This window comes from Aotus nancymaae, unplaced genomic scaffold, assembly GCF_030222135.1.
Source record: "Aotus nancymaae isolate 86718 unplaced genomic scaffold, 86718_ANA_hifiasm-v0.15.2.pri h1tg000033l, whole genome shotgun sequence".
In the NCBI taxonomy this organism is placed as follows: Eukaryota; Metazoa; Chordata; class Mammalia; order Primates; family Aotidae; genus Aotus; species Aotus nancymaae.
The window spans coordinates 8,833,864-8,856,302 of NW_026988447.1; the positions used below are offsets into that span (position 1 = coordinate 8,833,864).

General features: G+C 38.5%; 2 protein-coding genes across 2 annotated transcripts in view; one reads left to right on the forward strand and one right to left on the reverse strand.

The window, feature by feature from the left end:
- The window catches only part of RXFP1 (relaxin family peptide receptor 1), a 139,820-nt gene extending 131,660 nt beyond the window's left edge, over positions 1 to 8,160 (reverse strand). The window contains 1 exon segment of the mRNA XM_064383786.1: positions 7,952 to 8,160. Coding sequence (XP_064239856.1) covers positions 7,952 to 8,000 — 49 coding nt within the window. The 5' untranslated portion in view covers positions 8,001 to 8,160.
- A 12,522-nt stretch (positions 8,161 to 20,682) lies between these two features.
- On the forward strand, positions 20,683 to 22,429 carry LOC110567339 (phosphoglycerate mutase 1-like). The gene has a single exon (XM_064383719.1). It carries the CDS (start codon positions 20,753 to 20,755, stop codon positions 21,515 to 21,517), a length of 765 nt encoding a protein of 254 aa, XP_064239789.1. The 5' UTR covers positions 20,683 to 20,752; the 3' UTR covers positions 21,518 to 22,429.
- The last annotated feature ends 10 nt before the right edge of the window (positions 22,430 to 22,439 follow it).

The window sequence follows — 22,439 nt, forward strand, 5'->3', positions numbered from 1 at the left end:
TGCAAAAATTAGCCAAAAATGTCCATGAATCCAGGTAACTGCAAAATGAGGGAGGGGTATAATCTGCAAATAGTATGTTCAACAGGCAGCTGCTCTCTCCGAAAGTCCTAATTCATGAGGAGGAAGTATTTATTAGGGAAATGATATGAGTAGAAAGAAGAATTTGTGTTGTAAGATTTGAGACCAAGACAGAGTTTCTCTTTGTGGCTATTTTGTCGGAAGGTATCACCATACCTTCTGAGAATCATTAAGATAGGAGGAAGAAATTAAGTGCTAAGGGAGAAAGAGGAACTGGTTAATTAGAACTGGAAACCAGGATCTAGGTTGCTTAGAGCGCACGTAAGGAAATGCTGCCGGGAGTCCACTTGGCACTAAACAGACGATCTGTGGGAGAGAAGCAAAGCAGGAGAAACCAAGTACACAGCAGGATCAAAACCTGAAGGAGTCTGGGAGTGGTGGCTCATGCCCGTAGCATCAGCTCTTTGAGAGGCCGAAGTGGGTGGATGGCTTGAGCCCAGGAGTTCGAGACCAGTCTGGGCAACATGGTGAGACTTCCATCTCCAAAAAAAGAAAAAAAATACAACAACTAGCTGGGCGTGGTGGTGTGCATCTGTGGTACCAGCTACTCAGGAAGCTGAGGTGGGAGGATCACTTGAGTCCAGGAGGTTGAGGCTGCAGTGAGCTGTGATCGCACCACTGCATTCCAGCCTGGACCACAGAGCAAAACGCTGTCTCGTAAACAACAACAACAACATAACAAACGAAGAAAGAGATCAGATTTTCACGGTAGCAGTTTACAACCACTGTGGCATTCATGTTTTACCATATCAGGAATGAATACCTTGGGGTTAACGTACAGTGAGGATGCTCTGTGAGTGCCTTTTCAATCCCCACAAAGTTGAGAGTTGAAACATGTTACTCCATCTCAGGAAACTGTGTGCTGGGGTGGGAAGGAGGAAAGCAGTAAGCTTACGGCTATTCGATTCCCTATGACCAGAGCCTCCACTGTCCCCCTCTCTGAAACCTGCATAGGCAAAAAGACAGAAGAGATGGCATTTGTTTTTGGTAGGAATGAAGAGGTTATGGAGTGGTGAAGCACACAAGTATTTGGTGCCTACTTTTTCTGTGCCATCCAGAAAAAAAGAGGGCATCTGTCTGGACACTAGAAGTGTCTGAGAGATTCTGATAGTCTATAAATTACTCCTGAGAAGTTGGCAAAGTTTCTTCTGCTGTGGCAATGCTCAGTCTCATTTTTCATCCTGTGGCACATGAAGCCCCCCTCATCTTAGAGAGGTGACCCCAAGGGCTATATTCATGATTTACATGGCATGTGATGAAAAGGGCTGCATCGTTAGAGAAGATTCTATTGTCTGGGGAATAGGATAGGAGCATGGCCTGGAGAGGAAATAGTAATAGTGAAGACATCCACTGGGTGTTGACTTACTCTGAGCATTTTTTTTGCTGAGATAGGGTCTCGCTCTGTTGCCCAGGTTGGAGTGCAGTGGCACCATCTTGGCTCACTGCAACCTCTGCCTCCCAGGCTCAAGTGATCCTCCCACCTCAGCTTCCCGAGTAGCTGGAAGTACAGATACTCACCACCGTGACTGGTTAAATTTTGAATTTTTTGTAGAGATAGGGTCTTGCTATGTTGTCCAGGCTGGTTTTGAACTCCTAGGCTCAAGCAATCCACCTGCCTTGGCTTCCCAAAGTGCTGGGATTACAGGTGTGAGCCGCTGCCCCTGGCCTTACTCTAAGCATTTTAAAAATCCCTTTCATTAAAGTTCCTTTGGGTCTGGCTATAGACATGGTAAAGGGGAGGTGCAATGAAAACCTTTCTCTCCTTGGTTGTGAGAATGATTTAAATGTTTTTCTACAAGGTAGGTATGTGAAGAAGGATTATACTAGCTTAGTGTATTGGCAAAGGTCATTGAGGCTAGGATTTTGGTAGATAATAAATTTATTTTCACAATCTCCATCTAGGTTCTATTTTAAAGTGATATTTTACCCTTCTGATATTTTAGCCTTTACCTTGCCCGTTTTGTCCTACATATGAAATTGGAGACCCACTTTTAAAAGTGAGTGAAGAATAAGAGCGTTGAAAACTAAAGGGAACACAGCTATATGGCCTTAGTTTCTTTCTATGTGAAAAAAGGGGATGTTGTCCTTTAGAGTTTTATCTTGCCTTCCAATTCAAAAAAGTCTGATTTTTGAAACTGAAATTTAAAATACTACTTGAGCGACATAAGTAGAAACTATCTAAGTAATAGCAATTCACTCGAGGATCAGACTGGGAAGTGGAAAAAGAAGCTTCATATTATTTTTCTTTAAATGAATTAGATGAGAACCAAGGGAAAAGATTAGTAGGAGGCAACAGCATAACTATATCTTTGTTTCGTTTTGTTTTATTTTTGGGAGATGGAGTCTCGCTCTTGTCGCCCAGCCTGTAGTACAGTGGTACAATCTCAGCTCACTGCAACCTCCGCCTCCTGGGTTCAAGCAATTCTCCTGTCTCAGCCCCCCGAGTAGCTGGGATTACAGGGGCCCGCCACCACACCTGGCTAATTTTTGTGTTTTTAGTAGAGATGGGGTTTTGCCATGTTGGCCAGGCTGGTCTTGAACTCCTGACCTCAGGTGATCCACCAACCTTGGCCTCCCAAAGTGCTGGGATTAGAGGTGTGAGCCACCATGCCTGGCCAACTGTATGTTTTAATGAATGCAATAGCTCATATAATTGTACGGCCTCTTAGTTCAAGTGAATACTCAATCCTCTAACAAAAGAAAATATTTAAAATCTCAAAAGCTTTTTTTTAAGGGTGAATCTTACTATTAAAGAATATATTAGATTATCTGCTGTTTCATTTGTAGCTAATGATGTGGGTAACATTTTGGTTCAACTGAGCACCTTTCTAAACATAGAGCTAGGATTGCATTTGGAAACAGGAGCTAAGGAGAGAGAGCTGGTTTCACCTGCACTATAGAATGAGAATTTGAGTTCCTGGAGCAATATGGGAGGAGGAGTTGAGGAAGAATGATGGGGAGAGAGAGGTGGAGAGAGTCACTGGCACAATGGCCAGAGGCAAGGTGGCCTAGACCAGCCGGCGAAAGTTCCAAAAGTACCATTCCCAAAGATTAATTCTCAGACAGCTTTTGAAAATATTGATGATTTCCAAATGGCATATTTATTGGTATAAAAGATTGAAGAAATAAGGAGACCCAGTTAATTCAGGCAGTATTAAAATAATTATAAAATGAATCTATTTAACAACAAATCACATAATATCCAGATCGCTATAAAATACAGTTATTCAGTAGGAAAATACCTATTTCTAACATGAATAACATGATGTCTCACTTCACAATGTCCCTTTTCCACTTGACGTTTATTTTTGTTGTGATAGAGAACAAAACCTAAATTTGAAATATTCACAACTTGCCCCTGCTTGTCTCCAAAGAAGGCAAGAGCCTTTGGTTTAGTGTTGGGTCCTTGTTATTCTGATCAGAGAAATAGATGAAGCTGTAGAATTTTAAAAGATGAGAGTGTATTGGATCACTACACATAGGCAGGAAATAGAGCTGTTGGGGTGGTGGAGCTGAAAAAACGTCCAGGAGGAGGGAGAGGTGAGCTAATATAGGAATTAAGTCAATATTTATTGGTACTTGCTATATATATAGCTAAGTGTCATGTGCTGCAAACAAAAGTGTTCTATATATTCAAATTATTTACATGTATATTCTAATTCATCAGTTGTTGGTGTACTCTGAGGAATGTATACAAAGCAGATAGCACCAGCTCATAAGAGGAGATACATAAACTCCTAGCATGGATTTCCTGAACTTGCCTTGGGTGGGGAGGCCCTCACCCTAGGTGGAGGAAGCCCTGGATTTATCAGCTTTGAGATCTTGGGCTGGTCAATATTTCTTTATTTTCTAATATCTAAAATACAGCAAGATCTAACTTGCTTGAAGGTCAGTGAGCTAGATCAGGGGTCTGTTAAGGTCACTTTAAATTCCATGATATTATAATTTAAGAAAGTGTCAGAATTGAATCATGTTTACTAGCATAGGCTTATCAAGAAGATACACTTGGATTCAAGTCTCTTTTGCAACACTTACTAGGAAGTGCTGCCAGGAATGCTACCAGACATTTCTCATTTTCCGTTTCCTATTTTATAAAGCAAGAATATCTCATAGGGTTATTATAGAAATAAAACAAGATCATGATTGTGAAGCACTTGCATTGTTCCTGGCCCATGGAGACCTCTCGATAAATGTGAAATAAAAAAACAACCACACCCACAAGCATAAAGATTGAAATCAAATGGTCTAAATGCTTACAGTTTTTCAGACAAAAAGTTAAACCTAACTAGAATACTCAACTTCAGGCATTTTAGTTTAACAAGTTTGGACAAATGTGTGAAATTGTGCTTGAAGGACTAGTTTACAAACATAATAATTTCCCTTTATGTAGATCAGGGTGCATTTGGACAGATTCATTTTTTTCCATTTGAAACTTAATATAATTCAAAATACATAGTAAAAACAATACAAAATTGTCAGTAGCCACCAAAAGTATAAAGTGGTGAGAAGTTATTTAACTGGTACCATGCATGTAACTCCAGTGATGGATACCTAAGAGTCCTGACTTAACCACTATGCAATCCATGCATGTAACAAAATTGCACTCATGCCCCATAAATTTATACAGATTAAAAAACCCCAACCCCCAACCAAGGACAAGGTGGAACCCAATATACTTCCGCAGTCTGCATATTGGTACATTTATTCTCACATCTTTTGGAATTGGATAAATATGCCAACATTCTCTTTTTCCATGTACTAACCAAGCTAATGGTCTGTTTTGGAATTGTCTCTTCCTTTTCCCTCCTTCATAGTCACAGAAGAAAATTGCTAAAACTTATGCCAGTGCTGGGATCTAAAGCAAAGGCCAGCTAGTCTGGTAGTCTGGTAAGTGTCTCTAGGAGTCTGAAAGTGAGGACCTTGCTGGCTGGGCCAGTCCTTGGGAAAATACTAAAGTGGATCAAGCTTATGTTTGAATACCTTCTATTTCCTATATCTTCACTTGTTCCCTGCTTATCTAAAATATTAAGTAAAAGAATTGTTTTGCTTAGTGATATCATTTAAGTAATAATAAAGCATTTTCTGATAAGAACTTATAATTCAAGTTGTCTTGGGGATTTTTTAACTACGAATTTTGAAATAATTATGTACTTACAAGAAGTTGAAAAAAAGTAGTATAGAGAGGTCCCATATACCTTTCACCCAGCTTTCCTTCATTTTACATAATTATAGTACATTATAAAGCAAGAAATTAACATTGGCACAATACAATTAATTAGACTATGTACAGAAGGATTTTCAAAGAATGAAAAATTCTCAAGGCTAAAAGGAAATATCTTCTAAGTATTCATGTCACCTCTGTTTGTGTGGACCTCAATTTTTGCACTTGTTTCATTGAATTGAATGAGATCAACTTGCTATCTTCTCCATTCTATCCCTTTAGAGCAGGGACCATGCTTTCTTTAATAAGATAGGTGAATAAAGCATGGTCCCTGCTCTGGTATTCATAGGATTTTTGGTTCAAAGGATGACTAACAGTTGCTTACGTCTGCAACAGGCTTTATAGTTTTCAAATCCCATTATACACATTATTGCTACTGAGAATTATTATGGATGAGGAGAGAGAGCATGGGCTTTGAAACCATTGAAATCTTGGCATTTATTAGCTCGAGTCTTGTGACAAGGCGCTGAATGTCCTGCCTCGTGTGCTTAATTGTGTCCATATAATAGACTTGTGAAGCTTCAGGAGGTAATTTTTGTAATAAACGACTGAACACAGGGGGTCTGAGAGGTAGATAGGGTAAAGGATTTGATTGCCACTTCACACATTAAGACTCAGAGGAGGTAAGTCATTTATGAAAACCACAGAACCGGTGCATGGGAGTACAGCTAAGCATCTTAGGTTAGGTGTCTTCCATGATATCACATCGCCTTTCCCGTAACAGGAAAGTGGATATAAAAGCAAAAGATAACAAAGCAAACACACAAATAAACAACCACCATAGGGGAGTTACAGAGGTTTCGGAATTTGTCTATGCGAGGCTGTGGATGCTCTTTGGTATGTGCCCAGGAAATTCTCACTTAGGTGGGGCCTGGGTGACGGGCTAAACTCAAGCTAAGCCATGGTGGGTGCTCTTTCAACGGGTCCCTGCCAAGTGTTCCCCTACCCTGACATGCAGTTAACACCATGTAGCCAGGAATTGGCTTGCCAAACTTTGCAACAAATGTTTATGCCCTCATTTCCTGGGGAAGGCATGAAAGGATGGGAACTTGCAGCTCTCAACTTACACTATACTCCCAAATTTTCTTTTTAATCAAGACAGAAGTTAAAATTTAAAGAGACAGAGGGTTTTGGCATCGTCATCACCACCATCATTATTTCCTGTCCATGAAAATAATTTGTTAACAAAAGGGTACATGTAAACATGGAATTTTTTCCTAACCTGAAATGACTGGTAACACAGTGGCCAAAGTTGCTTCCCAACCTGCCCTAAACTTACCTTTTATATGCCCTTAAATTCTTCATACTAGAATGACTATTTTGGAAGTATTCCTTTGGCTTATTTAATCTGTTCATTTCATTGAAATGGAATAGGGAATAGTAAAATATGTTATTAATTTTTGAAGCTGTTGGCCACAAATGTCAATAGCTCTGGTAGTTTGAACACAGAATTATAACTGGAAACATTACATTTTTGGTGATGGTCTGCAACTTACTGTTTTCCCTTCAGTTAAAAAATCAAGATTAGAGCTGAAGAAAGCTAGGACTAGAACATTTCTCCAGGATTCTGAATAGTTTTTCTCCAGGATTCTGAATAGTTTCTCTGGTTTTGAGGCCATCCTCTAACTTTAACTCATCTCATTTAGATGAGATGGAGTGCAGGAAAGGAGGAAAGAAGGAGAAAAAGGAAAATAAAATCACTTTGATACATTAGAATTGGGAGAGTTAGGACTGAAAGTTACCCTGAGACATTTCTTCATAGAAAAGCTCAGAGTTTACAAAACTTAGGCAAACTTTTAGAGACAGAGGAACAATAAAAAGGCTTGTTAAGTTCTAAATTAGTGAAAGCCCACATTCCTGGAATCCTAAAGTATTAAAGATACCCAGAAAGTTTTATTCTTGGTTTGGCTTTGACTTTTTCATCATTTATTACCTAAGAAACAAAAACATTTTATTTCTATCTACATAGTATAATTCAAATGGAGCTTAATACACAACAACTCTTTCTCTTGAATTTAAAAAAGATTTTCTGAAAAATAAACCATAGCACACATACAGAAAACAAAATTTGTCATTATGGTAAAAATAACATGTCCATTGGAGCTTCTTGTGTGCCTGTGTTTTTCATTGCTTTGTGCTTTCCCTTGTTTTTTTTCAAGGAACAGTAGTAAACTTGCTAAATAAAAAGAGTTTCATGAATGCATCTCTCTGCTCAGAAGCACACCTCTGATAGCAAATCACCAAGGATAAGGGTGACAAAGCGTTACAACTACACAGAAACTGGCACAAACGTGAAGGCTTTCCTAGGATATTTCAATGAACATATTCCTTGAACACAGTATCTGTAACAACTACCACTCTAAATATTATAATGTTGCTTATCATATCAATCGTATGAACTGGTTATTATGAAGCCTAGGTTTACATGGCATGTTAGTCTTGCTTCACTATTGACTATGATAAGATGCTACAGTTTTTAATACAAATACCAAATATATACTAAGAAGAACAATTCTGAAGTGAGGTTACAATTTTATCAGTAAATGCATTTCTGCTTTTAAGATAAAGCAGAAATATAAGGAATAAACATTTGTGCTGTGGTTATTCCATAAAATACTAAGGCATACAAAATTAGATACTGAGCATACTTACAATATTTTCCAATAATTAAGATGTAGAAGAAGACGGGACCAGATGCCATTTCCTTTCTCTTAGCAACTGATTAATAAAAGTGAACAAAATTCGGTCTTGGTTTCTGAATCACATACGGCTCACGGTGGTTGTGTGCTATTTCTGTCTGCAATCTTAGAAGCTACAAAGCAGTCCTCCCTCCCTCCACTCCCATTTCCTTTCTCTCTCTCTTTCCATTCTCTCTTTTTTTCTTTCCTCCTTTCTATTCTCGGGATCTCTCCTCCCCGCCCTCCTTCTCTAAATGTCCTAATCTCCTTCTTTACACACACACACGCACGCACGCACGCACACACACACACAGACAAAGCCGAGCGGCAAGAAAAAGTTTCAGAGAACACACAGGCTGTTCTTGTTCACTAAATATCTTGTTTTTATGTTCTGCGACAATCTACAAATGAGGGTGTGTACGATCACTGAGAAATGTCTGAACTGATTGAAGACCCACTACTAGAAAGATATTGAGCTAGAGATATCTCATAAGAAAAAACATATTTTTTCCCCTTATGACATAGGACTAGGAAAAGAACAGAATTACACAGGGCAAAATGCCTTTGTGGAATTAACTATGAGGCAGGCATTAAAGTGTAACTACAGCAATAATTTACAAACTGTTTGAGTTTGGGAAGTCGAACAATAGTATATTGTTGAAAGAAGAATTCAAAAGAATAAAACTATTTAAAATCCTTTTGAACTTGTGAATTTTGCTATAATGGAGACCCTGAGTGTCACTGCTTGTCCTGAAGCAAAGCCGTCCTGGGCTTGAACTGTAGGTCCCCTGTGACTTTAGAGTTATGCAGGTGCCGAGCCTTGGCTTTCTGGAACAAAATATCTATGCAGCAAGGTAGTTGTGATAACCAGCACAGGGCGTAGTGAGTGTCTGCTGTAGGTCCTAGCACAACACAGGTGATTACTAAATGACAGTCATTCATATAATGATGATTTTTATTATTTGACCAGCAGGGAGAAAAGGTATGAAAATGCAATGAACATTTTTGTAGACTGCATTTTCTTTTAACCAGACTGTGTCATTCTTGTTTTGCAACTTGCTAATGAATTTCTGGAACAAATGGTGGTAGCCCTTTGACATGAGGAATTTGTTTTTGAGGTTAATGCTCCCTATTAGTAGATACACAAGTAGAATCTGTTTGGATTACATATCTGTATGTCATTGACTTCAATGTAATAAGCCTATTTTTAAATAGGGGCTAAAAGATTATACTGTGTCCTCACCTCATAAATATAATTTCATGGAAAAAGAATTTTAATATAGAAATCTTCACAAGTCCTTATTCATTTAGTAGTAGATTTATCTAGTGAAGACACTGTTCTTTTGATGGACATGTTTATGGTTAACTCAATTTAGTCCCATGAACTGTTCACTATTTTTAATAATACTTGAAATATTTGAAGACTATTATGTGAGTGGTTCACGGATTTTTTTTTAAATTTAGAAATAGTGTTTTTTTTTTAAGGATGCTGTGGACCATGTCAAAGGCAGTATCAGAAGGGGGACCCATAAGAAGTTTCTTAATAGTAAAATTGAAGAACTTGCTTTGGAAATTGTCAATAAAAAGTAAGCTGTTGATACAGAGGTCTTCAAGATCATTCTGATGTTATTTTGCAAACTTCAAAAATTTTGCCTGAGTGTATGTTACAGGTGCATACAATTAGTGGGCCAGTAGCCGGGAAGTACTTGTTAAATATGTATTTTTAATCTTCTCGAATTATCAGGGCAAAATTTCAAAATCATCTCTCATTTTATTAAGACTCTATTAAGTTTTACTACAATAGATATTTATCTGAAGGAATAATTTTCAATATTTGTTTTCTCAAGATGTCACTTCTGTCTTATTTTAGGCAAAGGCAGTGAATCTGGCATATTTCTTTTATAGAAATATTTGGTAATGATGGAGGCAATTTTGGAGGTGGTGGAAGCTACAATGATTTTGGCAGTTACAACAATCAGTCTTCAAATTTTGGACCCATGAAGGGAGGAAACTTTGGAGGCAGAAGCTCTGGCCCCTATGGTGGTGGCGGCCAATACTTTGCCAAACCACAAAACCAAGGTGGCTATGGCGGTTCCAGTAGCAGCAGTAGCTATGGCAGTGGCAGAAGATTTTAATTAGGAAACAAAGCTTAGCAGGAGAGGAGAGCCAGAGAAGTGACAGGGAAGCTACAGGTTACAACAGATTTGTGAACTCAGCCAAGCACAGTGGTGGCAGGGCCTAGCTGCTACAAAGAAGACATGATTTAGGCAAATACTCATGTGTATGGGCAAAAAACTCGAGGACTGTATTTGTGACTAATTGTATAACAGGTTATTTTAGTTTCTGTTCTGTGGAAAGTGTAAAGCATTCCAACAAAGGGTTTTAATGTAGATTTTTTTCTTTTTCTTTTTCTTTTTTTTTTGCACCCATGCTGTTGATTGCTAAATGTAATAGTCTGATCGTGACGCTGAATAAATGTCTTTTTTAAAAAAAAAAAAAAAAAAGAAATATTTTAGTGGCAAAACACAAAAGTGAATATAGCATACCTTGGCCATATATTGTGGCAGGTACTGTTTGTACTATGGGCTGGAGAATTCCTTAGTGTGAGAGACCGTCCTTTACAATGTAGAGTGTTTAGTAGCCTCCGTGGCCTCCACCCATGGATGCCTGTAGCACTCTCCAGTTACAATTAAAGGTGTCTCCAGACGTTGGCAAATGTTCCTGAAGGGCAAAATTGCCCCTGGTTGAGAACCACTGCATTGTAGCAAAAGACTCTCCTAAGTAAGGTTTAGGAATTATTATTATTATTATTATTTTTACCAGGTAAGTGAAATAGAATTTCTCTTACTTAAGATTTGAATTAAAGTGCATTTTCTCATTCTCTTGTTTTGCAGTTTGAAGACACATATTGAAGAGTTTTAAAAATAAAGAGATGGTATATGTTCTTAGCCTTCTCCTCTTGCCCACATTGTTCAATTATAAACTTGCACTCTGGGCCCGATAGAATTTGTGATGTCAATGCCTCCACTTGGCTGAGCATGTCAGGGGTTTCTACCCTAGACATAGGCTAATAGAGGCTGACATCCTTTCTTATCTTTGAATCTCTTCTTAAAACCTTATTGAGGCTCTCTGAATAATAACAAAACCATCTATTTGATCAACCAACCTATTAAAAACCAGCCTAGTGAGTCAAGCCAAACAAACATTGTTAACCTGCCTGCACTATGTAGATCCACAAGAATCTGTGACTTTTCCATCCTAACATGACAGAAATAAACCACGACTTTTTTCAGCATCATATATTAAAACTGAGTAATTACACTTGAAGCCTTCTGTCCATGTTTCTGAACCTATTCACAATCACCATTTTCAACAGTACAAGAACCCATTTTATTGCGTGTTTTTTTGATTGCAGATCTGGGAAAGTCCCAGTGCAAGAGGCTGGTAAAACCTCAATAAGAGCTTCATCATGTAGAAATATTCAGGTAATAGTAAACCAACCATACATTAAAAATATTAAGTACAATCTAAAGGCATTGTTCATTCTGTGTATCCGTATCTAGTTGACAGCTGTCAGTCGGGCAAGACCCTTGAGGAACTCGTCACCTCCATGTCACAACAAAAATACTAGCTGCTTGATTTAGCATTAAGCAATTCTGAAATAAAATGACTTTTAGGGGGTAATATCTAGCAAAATATGCAACTGGGACAGAGAAGTTAGTAGGCGCAGGTATTTCAGAAAATATTTTATGGAAAATCTAAACAATTTCACTCTAGATGAAAACTGACCAGAAGCTATCATCATTTTAGCAGAAAATCAACCATTAAATTGTAAGCCAAGTCCCATGTGGATTTTCATGTTGCTCTATATCCTGTTGAGGAATATAATAGGGACATAACAGAATATAGTGACCTTCTGCAAAATTGATAATGTGAAGAAGAGGAGGGCAGAGTCAACAAGCTCAACACTCTTATCTATCCATCTATGTATCATCTTACACAATAAGTGCAAACTCTGGGCAGAGCTTAGTATTGACCTTGTCTTACTTAGTTCCCTTAAACTACTTAATTGAATATATTTAAGCTTTAGATTCATTCTATCTAGATTGAGCCTACCTTGCTGAAGACTGATGGGATAAAATAAGTGATATAGTCTGTTGACTGGGTCAGTGAGTGGGATCTGGAAATTAACCTTGCTGTTTCATTTCTGGTAACCCGTGTGTTCCCTGAGCAGCCATCTTTCTTCTTCTTCCCTCACAACCTTAATGCGCATGCTCAGTCATTGTGGTTAAGCTTCAGCTGCTTCAGATTTGATTGCACTTCAGCCACTCTGCTATGATAGGAGCCTTGTCCCTAAGCCCGCTTACTTGCCTATGATCTAGCCTGCTCTTCACTCCATGGGATCAACCCACAAGAGATCTGGTGCTCTTTGCCCTAGCCCAATAATCTCAATGTTCTCTCCTTTGGGCAGTGTCTCCTGCTGATGCTGCTTCATGCTTCATGCTTCATTTAAAACTAACTGATTTATACAAGGGGGTGTTTCCTACATACTGGAAGACAGAATAAATTAGAAAACTAAAAGTGGCTTGTTCCAGGAGTACCAGTAGAACAGTGGGAGTTCTAGTGCCACTGTTGCTCCTAATTAGACATGTAAACGCACATACTCAATCATAAGTTACTTACTGGTAAGTAACTTAAAAGCTTTAGTCTTGTTACCTCACTAGTAAAACAAATAGTCAATCTTTTAGATGCGTTTTAGCCCTGTCATTTTATGAAATATGATATTCTGCTTTAAGATAATTTATGAATTAATTATGGAGACAATGCACATAGCTGATTGTCTGAAATATATATTTTTTCCTACATCTCTCAATGAATATAAATTGATGCCATGAACATAATGTATTAAAGAAAATATGAGAGATCATCAGGGAGACTGGTTTGCAGGGCCAGGTAGGGTCAAGTATGGAAGATTTCTTAGAGAAGGAAAGCTGTGTAGTGAGTATGGAAGACAAAGAAAGACAGACTGAGAAAGAGAGTAATGGAAACAACATTTCATATCAAAGACAAGTGAGTGCAAATGCTCAGCACGTGCAAATAGCAGGTCTAGATGGGTCTATGGCCAGAAAATAACATCATTGGTATTGGAGAGCTATGGAGTAACTAGTTGTTGGAGAGTGTCAAACATTAGGTTGATTAACTTATTTTTTATTTCAAAATTAAAATTTAAAATCAACATATGGTAATTGTACATATTTATGTGATGTCTTAATGCTTGTGTACATTTTACAATGTTCAAAACAGGGTAATTACCTTCTATGACTTTAAACATTTATCATTGCTTTGTGGTGATAGCATTCAAAATCTTCTTGTATCTTCAACTATATCTTTATTTGCTATAGTCACCCTTACCGTGTAACAGAAACACTGGAACTTATTCTCCCTGTCTAAATGTAACTTCGTACTTGTCAATCAACCTCTTCCCAGCCTCTGGTAACCACTATTCTACTCTCTACTTCTGTGAAACAAGCTTCTTCAGATTCCACATGTGACAATACTATGCAGTGTTTGTCTTTCTGTGTCTGCCTTCTTTCACATGACATAACGTTCTCCAGCTTCATCCGTTTTGCTGTAAATGACAGGATTTCATATTGTTTGATGGCGGAATAGTATTCCATTTTATCTATATATGTATATACAGTTTTCTTCATTCATCTGTGGGTGGGCTTTTAGGTTGAGTCTATACTTTGGCTATTGTGAATGGTACTGAAATAAACATGGAAGAGCAGATATCTCCTTGACATACTGATTTCTTTTCGTTTGGGTATATATACCCAGTAATGGGATTGCTGGATCATATGGCAGTTTTATTTTTAATTTTTTGAGGAAACTTCATTCTGTTTTCCACAATAACTGTATAAGAATTCCTTATTTAATTCCATTGACAGGTTCTTGGAAACTGTGAATTTAAGTGAAATGGCAAACTGTATGCCACAGGAAGTTAACTCTTATTTATATATCAGTTAGTCTATCATAAAGTTGAATCTGTTACACAGTATGCCCTTTAACTTGAAGTCACAGTTTCCAATAACTTATGGATGCTATTAAGTGAGGACTTCCTGTGCTAATTTACATTCTCACCACCAGTGCCTAAGGCTTCCCTGTTCTTCAGTTTCTGGGCAATGGAGTAATATGATGAAAAAGAGACTAATAAAGAAAACTAGTTTTATGACCATCTGATACAAAGATGAGAAAGAGCAGAGACTCTAGGGAAATGAGACTATTGAGTAAGAGAAGTCAGTCAGCTATTATGGTTTGTGTGATTGAGAAGGCATGCAAACACAATACATCACCAGAAAGAACATAATCTTAATCGTGGTTAATCATGAACACACTGACATTAGAACAGGGATGTCCAATAGAAATACAGTGTGAGCTATAGATGCAATTTAAAGTTTTCTAGAAGCCATACTTAAAAAGTAAAAAGAGACAGGTGAATTAGTTTTAATAATATATTTTATTTAACCCAGGATATGAAAAATATTACCATTACAACATGTGATCAATATAAATGCAGGTTTGTTACAAAGGTATATTGTGTGATGCTAATGTTTAGAGTGGGAATGAATCCTTTGGGAATGTAAATTAGTTCAGCCACTATGGAGAGCAGTTTGGAGATTTCTCAAAGAACTAACAGTTTATTTATTTATTTAACTATGTTTGAAGTTCAGTATGTATTTTATCATGCAGCACAATTTGGAGCAGCCACGTTTCAAGAACTCAGTAGTTACATGTGGCTGCTGGTTACCCCATTGGATGGTGCAGCTCTAGAGGATGGGGCAAGGAGTTTCAAGATTCCATCAAGTTATACTTTATCACATTAAAGATAACCATAGGGTGTCCTACATATAAAGATTTATAGAGCTACTGATGGTCATTTAAGAATAATAGTTTCCATATTTAAGCCAAATTTTAATAAAAATTGGAACAGCATAATTAAAAATAATCATAGGGTTATTTTTATCATATTTTATCATATTAAAAATAGCCATAGGGTATCACACATATAAAGAGTTATAGTCCTTCAGTAGTTTTTAGACCTGATGGTCATTCAAAAATAGCAGTTTCCATAATTAAGTCAAATTTGAATAAAAGCAATGGGGACAACATAAAGTTACCAAACTTAATTTTGTCAAATAAAAATATTAATAGCAACAATAAATGTCCTGTCATTTATCTTTTGCCATCATTTGATAAATATAAAGACATTTTAATATCACAAAATTAGGAAGCTATAATGTTCAAACATGGTCCTCTAAACAGAATATTTTTAGTTTCACTACAGATGACTACATTATCCTTATTTTTCTCATTTCATTGCAGATGAGTAAAAAGTCCCATAGACCCTATCTTTGGACCACGATTTGGGAACCACTGGTCTAGTTAAGGCTTAGGGGCTCCCTGATAGCACAAGTCCTTTAAAATTGTGGTAGGACACAGTAGCTTCAAACAGAATGCACTCTGTTAGCTATTAACCAATGTTTTTAGTCATGGTCAACTAATCTAGGCATTGTCTTTGTAGGTCTCCCTGTTGGCATCAGTTGGAGCTCCTAAGCCTTAGTTTAAAGGCTGCTATCTTGGCTTCTGCTTCAAGACAAGGAGAATAATACATGGTTTCATGTGCAGAGCTAATCTGCCACATTTCAGTGATTGACACTTGAGGAAGTGGGGCTTGTTACCTCTATAATTCTGAGGTTGCCCCGTGGGCCATCTTAGTTATAGGCTGGGAAGACAGGGTTTCCTCATTTCTTTGGCTCCTTCCAGGTAGTGCCAACTTTTGGTTTGGGTACAGAGTTGGCTTTTTGAAATGCTATGAGAAATATCATTTTCTGACCTATGGTGAACTTTTCAGAAGAAGCCTTGATTAATAAAGTTGTTTTCTTCCTTTTGCTTTTAGAAGGTTTATCAGTCAGCACAGGTTAGATGATCTGTGGTAAAAATATAACCACAAAACCTCAGTTGCTTAGGTCAACAGAAATTTATTTCTCATTTTATGTGACCATCCTGGTTATCACAAGTCAGTGAGGGGCTCTGATCACCATAGTCACTCAGGCACCAGGCTGATGGAGATTCCATATTGAAACACACATCCATGACTATCAAGGTGGGACACAGGAAACACGGTGAATTCTATCTGAAAGGGATCCACAGCATGTCTGCTTACATTTCATTGGCCTAACTTCAAAGTGATAGGGAAAGGACACTCCAACCCAGAACCTGGAAGGAGGAGACCTGGAAGTATTTTGATGAACATACTAAGAATAACTTCAGTCTGCCTTTCTGATCTCTAGGCAGAATACATTAACCTCTTTTTCAAGACAACATTTTAGACGTTACACTTGGTCACAGTGTCAAGCTCACACTTCAGGATCTCTGGGTGATGCATGGTAGGTGGCTCCTACATGATGTCTAGATGTGGATTCTCTTGATTGAATATCTGTGAACTAAAAAGGTAAGCTATCTGCCCCAATATATGCTCCACAAGAGTTATAAATAACTGTAATAACATTCTGATTATAAAGAAGAAGGCTAGCAAATCCTGCTGGGTGGAACAAGGTGAGGGTCCTTAACCTGAGGATGGGAAATATTCCTTAATTAGGCTCAGAGACTGTTCCCTAGCAGGGGCTGCCCAATTCATCCTTTATTGTGGTCCTTTGTCTACACTCTGGAAAATCCTTCCTTTGCATTGATTTGAACTGGTCACATGTAAAGTGAACAATTGGAGAATATGCCTCTTTTGGGCAACAGGGCGGGTAAGTACCTGAGAAAAAGAGATTGGCAAAGGAAAAGACAAATGCCAAGCAAATGGGTCATTAACTACTGTATGTTGAATGAGAATATTGTCAAGCTTTATGAACTAGTGTATGTGGAGCTTGTGAGGAACATGAAATGTAGCTGCTATGATCACAATAGCCATAAATGGAAATATTAAAAAGCAATTATGTAATTAAGTTTATAATTTTCCTTTGTGAAGACAGATCAATTTCATCATCTTACTTTCCTCCTGGTGAAATCACACTCTTCAGGCTGTGCTACTGAAATAAAAAGGTGTCAGAATAAGAAATCCTAGTTGTGAAAACAAAAATGTGTCTCCTTTTTCTATTTAATCTTCTTTTAGAATTGCTGGAGTTCAAATTGGAGTTCCTGGAATTTCTAAATGATTTCCCAAATAACTGACTATTGGTCATGTTTGCATGTCACGCAATAGTTACAGGGAATTTCTTGGTGATTATATTTTCCAGAGACTAACTAAACACAATACATAATTGGATCTGGTTGTAAGAACCGAGTGGAGATAGGTTTTAGTAGTTCCTCATTCCTATCATGTTTACTGCTTGCTGTTCACCTTGTGAAATAGGGAGCTGGGTTTTCTCCACAACTTGCCCATCTATAAACATATTCAGTAGTTACATATTTGCTAGGGTCAAATATCTTACCAGATCTTCTACAGGGGTACGGCATAAAACATTTTCTGGCTGAAATGTTGTAAGATATGTGTAAGTGTTGGAACCAAGGGTTGGAGAGGAGGACATAGCAGCTTCAGTCATGGTACAAGAGCTGAACCATAGAATAACAACAAGTAGAATCAGGGTAGTAAAAATTGGAAACACCAAGAATCAGCAGGGCGTTAACAAAAGCTTAGAAGACTATTGGACATTATTAAGCAATAATGTGTAAAGAAGGGCAGGTGGGAGGAGGGTGGGTCTCTGGAAGTGGATGCTAAATGGACTGATTTCGTGTGCCAGACCTCTTGTGTTTGAGACTATTTTAAGCAGCTGATGGAATACTTTAGACATTGTCTGGTATTGTACTGGGTATTATACTGGTACTGTACTGGATACCCAGTGATTGTCCTGGAAGAGAGGAGCCTTGGATGACGCTGATGCATTTAAAGATTAGAAAGAGCAGGATTGGAAACATGATGAATCTAAGTGTAATTTGTCAAATTAGTCAATTAATGGCAAACTCTATTTACTTGCATCTCCATCATGACCATTATTGGATTTGCCATTTTTTCCTTCTGTCCAGTAAACAGTAGCTATTCTTTAACTCGAGCAGTTTTCTCATCCTTGTTAACTGTGTCCAAATGCTTTGCAAGTCTCACATCACAGTAGTAATTTACATCCTTCTGAAAGGCTGAGAGAATTGGTACTCCTAGCATCATTAAAATGAGTTTCTGAGCAGGGTTATTGTTAAAACTATGCTTGAACATTAAATAAACAATAAGGAAAAAACCCTAAAGTCCTAAAAAGTAATCTTGTCACAACAGAATTGTCTTTATCTGCATTAGTGAGTATGCAGCAGAGGAGCTAGTTTTCAGAGAGCTGAACAGTGAGTGGCGGTAAACAAGCATGTTGTCCTTTTCAAAAACTGCTTCAATGAACATAAAAATACACAGAGCCTAAAATCAGTGACAAATAGGTTCTTAACACATATGATAATTTGTAGTTTCAAATTTTTAACTAATGAATGAAAAGTATTTCCTTTGGACATTAATTTATACCATAACATTTAGGAATTTAATATATAGTACTGTTTCATTGTGGTAATCATCTTAATTATCCTCTAATATAGTATGTGTATAGTTCTCCAAGGTAAATTGATTTTTCATTAGATGCTGTTTATTAGATTATCACATAAATAGTGATAAAATAAATAGTGCCAATGGGAAATTTTTAAAAATGTGGTTTTATTCTAATAAGAGATATGCATAATTTGTAGTAAACCACACCCATATACTCATGGATGAATTTAGAAAAAATTAACTTTCTATGCAGTTTGAGTTTGCCTTGGGATTTTTGGAAAATCTGTAAGCATATGTGAAGTAAATTTTAATTTAGCACTTTTTAAAGGTAAAGCAGTGTCTTTAATCATGTGTTATTCTAAAAAGAAAAACACATATGTTCTTTGGAAAATTGTCTACAGGCTAAAATAAAAAATAACGGTGCTTAAACTTCCCACTATGAAGGCAAAAATTGTTCAGTATAATGATGTTAGACAATTTTTGACATTTAAAAAATGAATATAATACTATTGTTTACTAAAATTCCTCTAAAAAACATTGTGACGTTCTGATAAGATAGATTTCAGAGTTAGAAGTCTGAATGTCTTAATTTTCTCTAATAGTGACTTAAAAGTTGTTTTTGTGACAATTTTGGTTTTTTGATTGGACCTTTCAGACAGTCTAGATCAGTGATTCTCATGGTGTGGTCCTGGGAACTGATTAGAAATACACATTCTCAGGTTGCAACTCCAGGGGCTGATGCACAAACCCTAGGGTGGGCCCAGGGACATATGGTTTAACAGGCCCCATAGATGATTCTGATACACATTCAAGTTTGGGAACTACGGGTTTAGAAAGAGTTGAGATCTTTTTTGTCTCATTTATGAGATGAAAAAATAATAAAAGATATTTGTCCTGAGGCATAGGTCTTGCTCCTTCTTTCAGTGGCTAAATCCAAGTTGCTAAAAAATAACCATCAGTACTGATCATCAGACAAAAACAATGAGAGTTCCTCCTATGGTGGCTTTTGAAGCTGCACTTTGGAGGACAAACCACAATAATAATGCAAGGACACTATTGGGGAAAAATGTATTTATTTGATTTCCAGAAAAATGTATTTTGAAAGTTGTTGAAAATTATCACTGGGCATTGTGCCAGATGCTAAAAAGAAATCAGTGTGGCTAGAAGAAGATCAATCAGTGACTCCAAATTAAGACTGTTTTATCTTTTTAATTGTTTATTGTGGGAAAACATGTCTTAGGAATTGGTAAAGTAATTTTAAGAATAAGAAATGTTGGCCGGGTGTGGTGGCTCACGCCTGTAATCCCAGCACATTGGGAGGCCGAGGCGGGTGGATCACAAAGTCAAGAGATCGAGACCATCCTGGTCAACATGGTGAAACCCCGTCTCTACTAAAAATACAAAAAATTAGCTGGGCATGGTGGTGCACACCTGTAATCCCAGCTACTCGGGAGGCTGAGGCAGGAGAATTGCCTGAACTCAGGAGGCGGAGGTTGTGGCGAGCCGAGATCGCGCCATTGCATTCCAGCCTGGGTAACAAGAGCGAGACTCCGTCTCAAAAAAAAAAGGAATGTTGTCTTACATCAGTAACACAGGGAACAATGAAGGAGAATACATATGTATAGAAGAAGAAAACAGAAAATATGTGTTTTTGCATTGTCTATTTTGAGAGGGAACAAGCAGGTCTATTTTAAGGCCCAGTGATTTGAGAAAGTGGTGCTATGAAGACCTAAAGCCAGGCTCCATTGTTGGGACAAAACCTGGTCTTATTACATTTTTAACTCTAAATTAACATTTATTCTTAGATTACACTGTCGTTTTAATGTGTGAAGTAAATATAATTGTGAAGGTCTCTTGAACAGGACTTTATAGTTATAGGAGTAATGAATTTTGCAGAATACCATATTGTATCCTGGTAAAATAGTTACTGAACTAGATTACATAAACTACTTTAATCCAGAAATACACATAGTTCGTAAAGAATCTGTAAGTTAATGTATGCCTACAACTTAACTATTGAAGGTGATTTCAATGTTTCAATACACTGTGGTTACCAGCTGAACAGATTTGCTTTGTTTACAAGCAAATTATTGAAGTGCTAATTAAGAATGTCTAGTGTAGGCCGAGGGGGCCGGCTGCCACTCCGGAATCTGCGAACTCCAGTCCGTGCCGCATCCCCATCCCGCAGCCATGGCCGCCTACAAACTCATGCTGATCCGGCACGGCGAGAGCGCGTGGAACTTGGAGAACCGCTTCAGCGGCTGGTACGACGCCGATCTGAGCCCGGTGGGCCACGAGGAGGCGAAGCGTGGCGGGCAGGCGCTGCGAGATGCTGGCTATGAGTTTGACATCTGCTTCACCTCAGTGCAGAAGAGAGCGATCCGGACCCTCTGGACAGTGCTAGATGCCATTGATCAGATGTGGCTGCCAGTAGTGAGGACTTGGCGCCTCAATGAGCGGCACTATGGAGGTCTAACTGGTCTCAATAAAGCAGAAACTGCTGCAAAGCATGGTGAGGCCCAGGTGAAGATATGGAGGCGCTCCTATGATGTCCCACCACCTCCGATGGAGCCCGACCATCCTTTCTACAGCAACATCAGTAAGGATCGCAGGTATGCAGACCTCACAGAAGATCAGTTACCCTCCTGTGAGAGTCTGAAGGGCACGATTGCTAGAGCTCTGCCCTTCTGGAATGAAGAAATAGTTCCCCAGATCAAGGAGGGGAAACGGGTACTGATTGCAGCCCATGGCAACAGCCTCCGGGGCATTGTCAAGCATCTGGAGGGTCTCTCTGAAGAGGCTATCATGGAGCTGAACTTGCCGACTGGTATTCCCATTGTCTATGAATTGGACAAGAATTTGAAACCCATCAAGCCCATGCAGTTCCTGGGGGATGAAGAGACCGTGCGTAAAGCCATGGAAGCTGTGGCTGCCCAGGGGAAGGCCAAGAAGTGAAGGCCAGCGGGCAGGCTGCTGTCCCCAGGAGCACCCTCCCTGCCTGTTGCATCCCTCTACCCCTCCCTCCTGCACATGTCACACTGACCACATCTGTAGACATCTTGAGGTGTAGATGCAGATGGGGACTGGTGGCTCCCATTTTCATTTTAGCCATTTTGTCTCCTGTATCCACTCCCTTCATACATTCTAGTTAGAATTGTATTTCTAGGGCACAGATTCTCAGTCCAAGCTGTAGAAAGGTTCCCCTTATCCAAGAGAGTTGAAAGGTAGTGATGGGCTTTTGCAAGTGCTTTGTTTACTAAGAACTTGAAGGGAGGAACATGCTAAGCTGTGATCAATGAAGAGAAGCAAGAGAGCCTGTCTGCCCCCAGGAGCCAGTCCTCTGCTCGTCTGCAGTCAGGCCACTGCCTGGGGGCTCTAATCATTCCAGTGGCAGATGAATGTAACCTGCATGGTGATGTGACAACTGTTTCCTCCCTGACCCCAGAGAAGCTGGCTCTAGAAGGTTGGGATGAATCCTGAATTTAGTTTAGGTGTTACATTTACTTTTATATAAAAAAAGAAAGTATAGTATATATAAATAGTACAAAACAATAACCCTTTTGGGGTTTCTTGTGGCGGTTGAAATGGTACCACATATGGTCATCAGAATATAAACCATTCCTCATACCAATATGGGATCAGCTCCTTGACCTCTAAGGGGCAGGAGTGCTTCCTGCTGTGTGTTTCCAAATCCCTCCCCACCTTGTTTTGTGGCAGTGAAATGCCTCTTGGTCCTGTCCAAGTGTCTCACTGATTTCTGAATCATGTTCTAGTTGCTTGGCTCTGCCACATGGGTCCAGTGTTCCTCTGAGCATAACTGTACTAAATCCTTTTTCCAGATCAGTATAATAAAGGAGTGATGTGCAAAAAAAAAAAA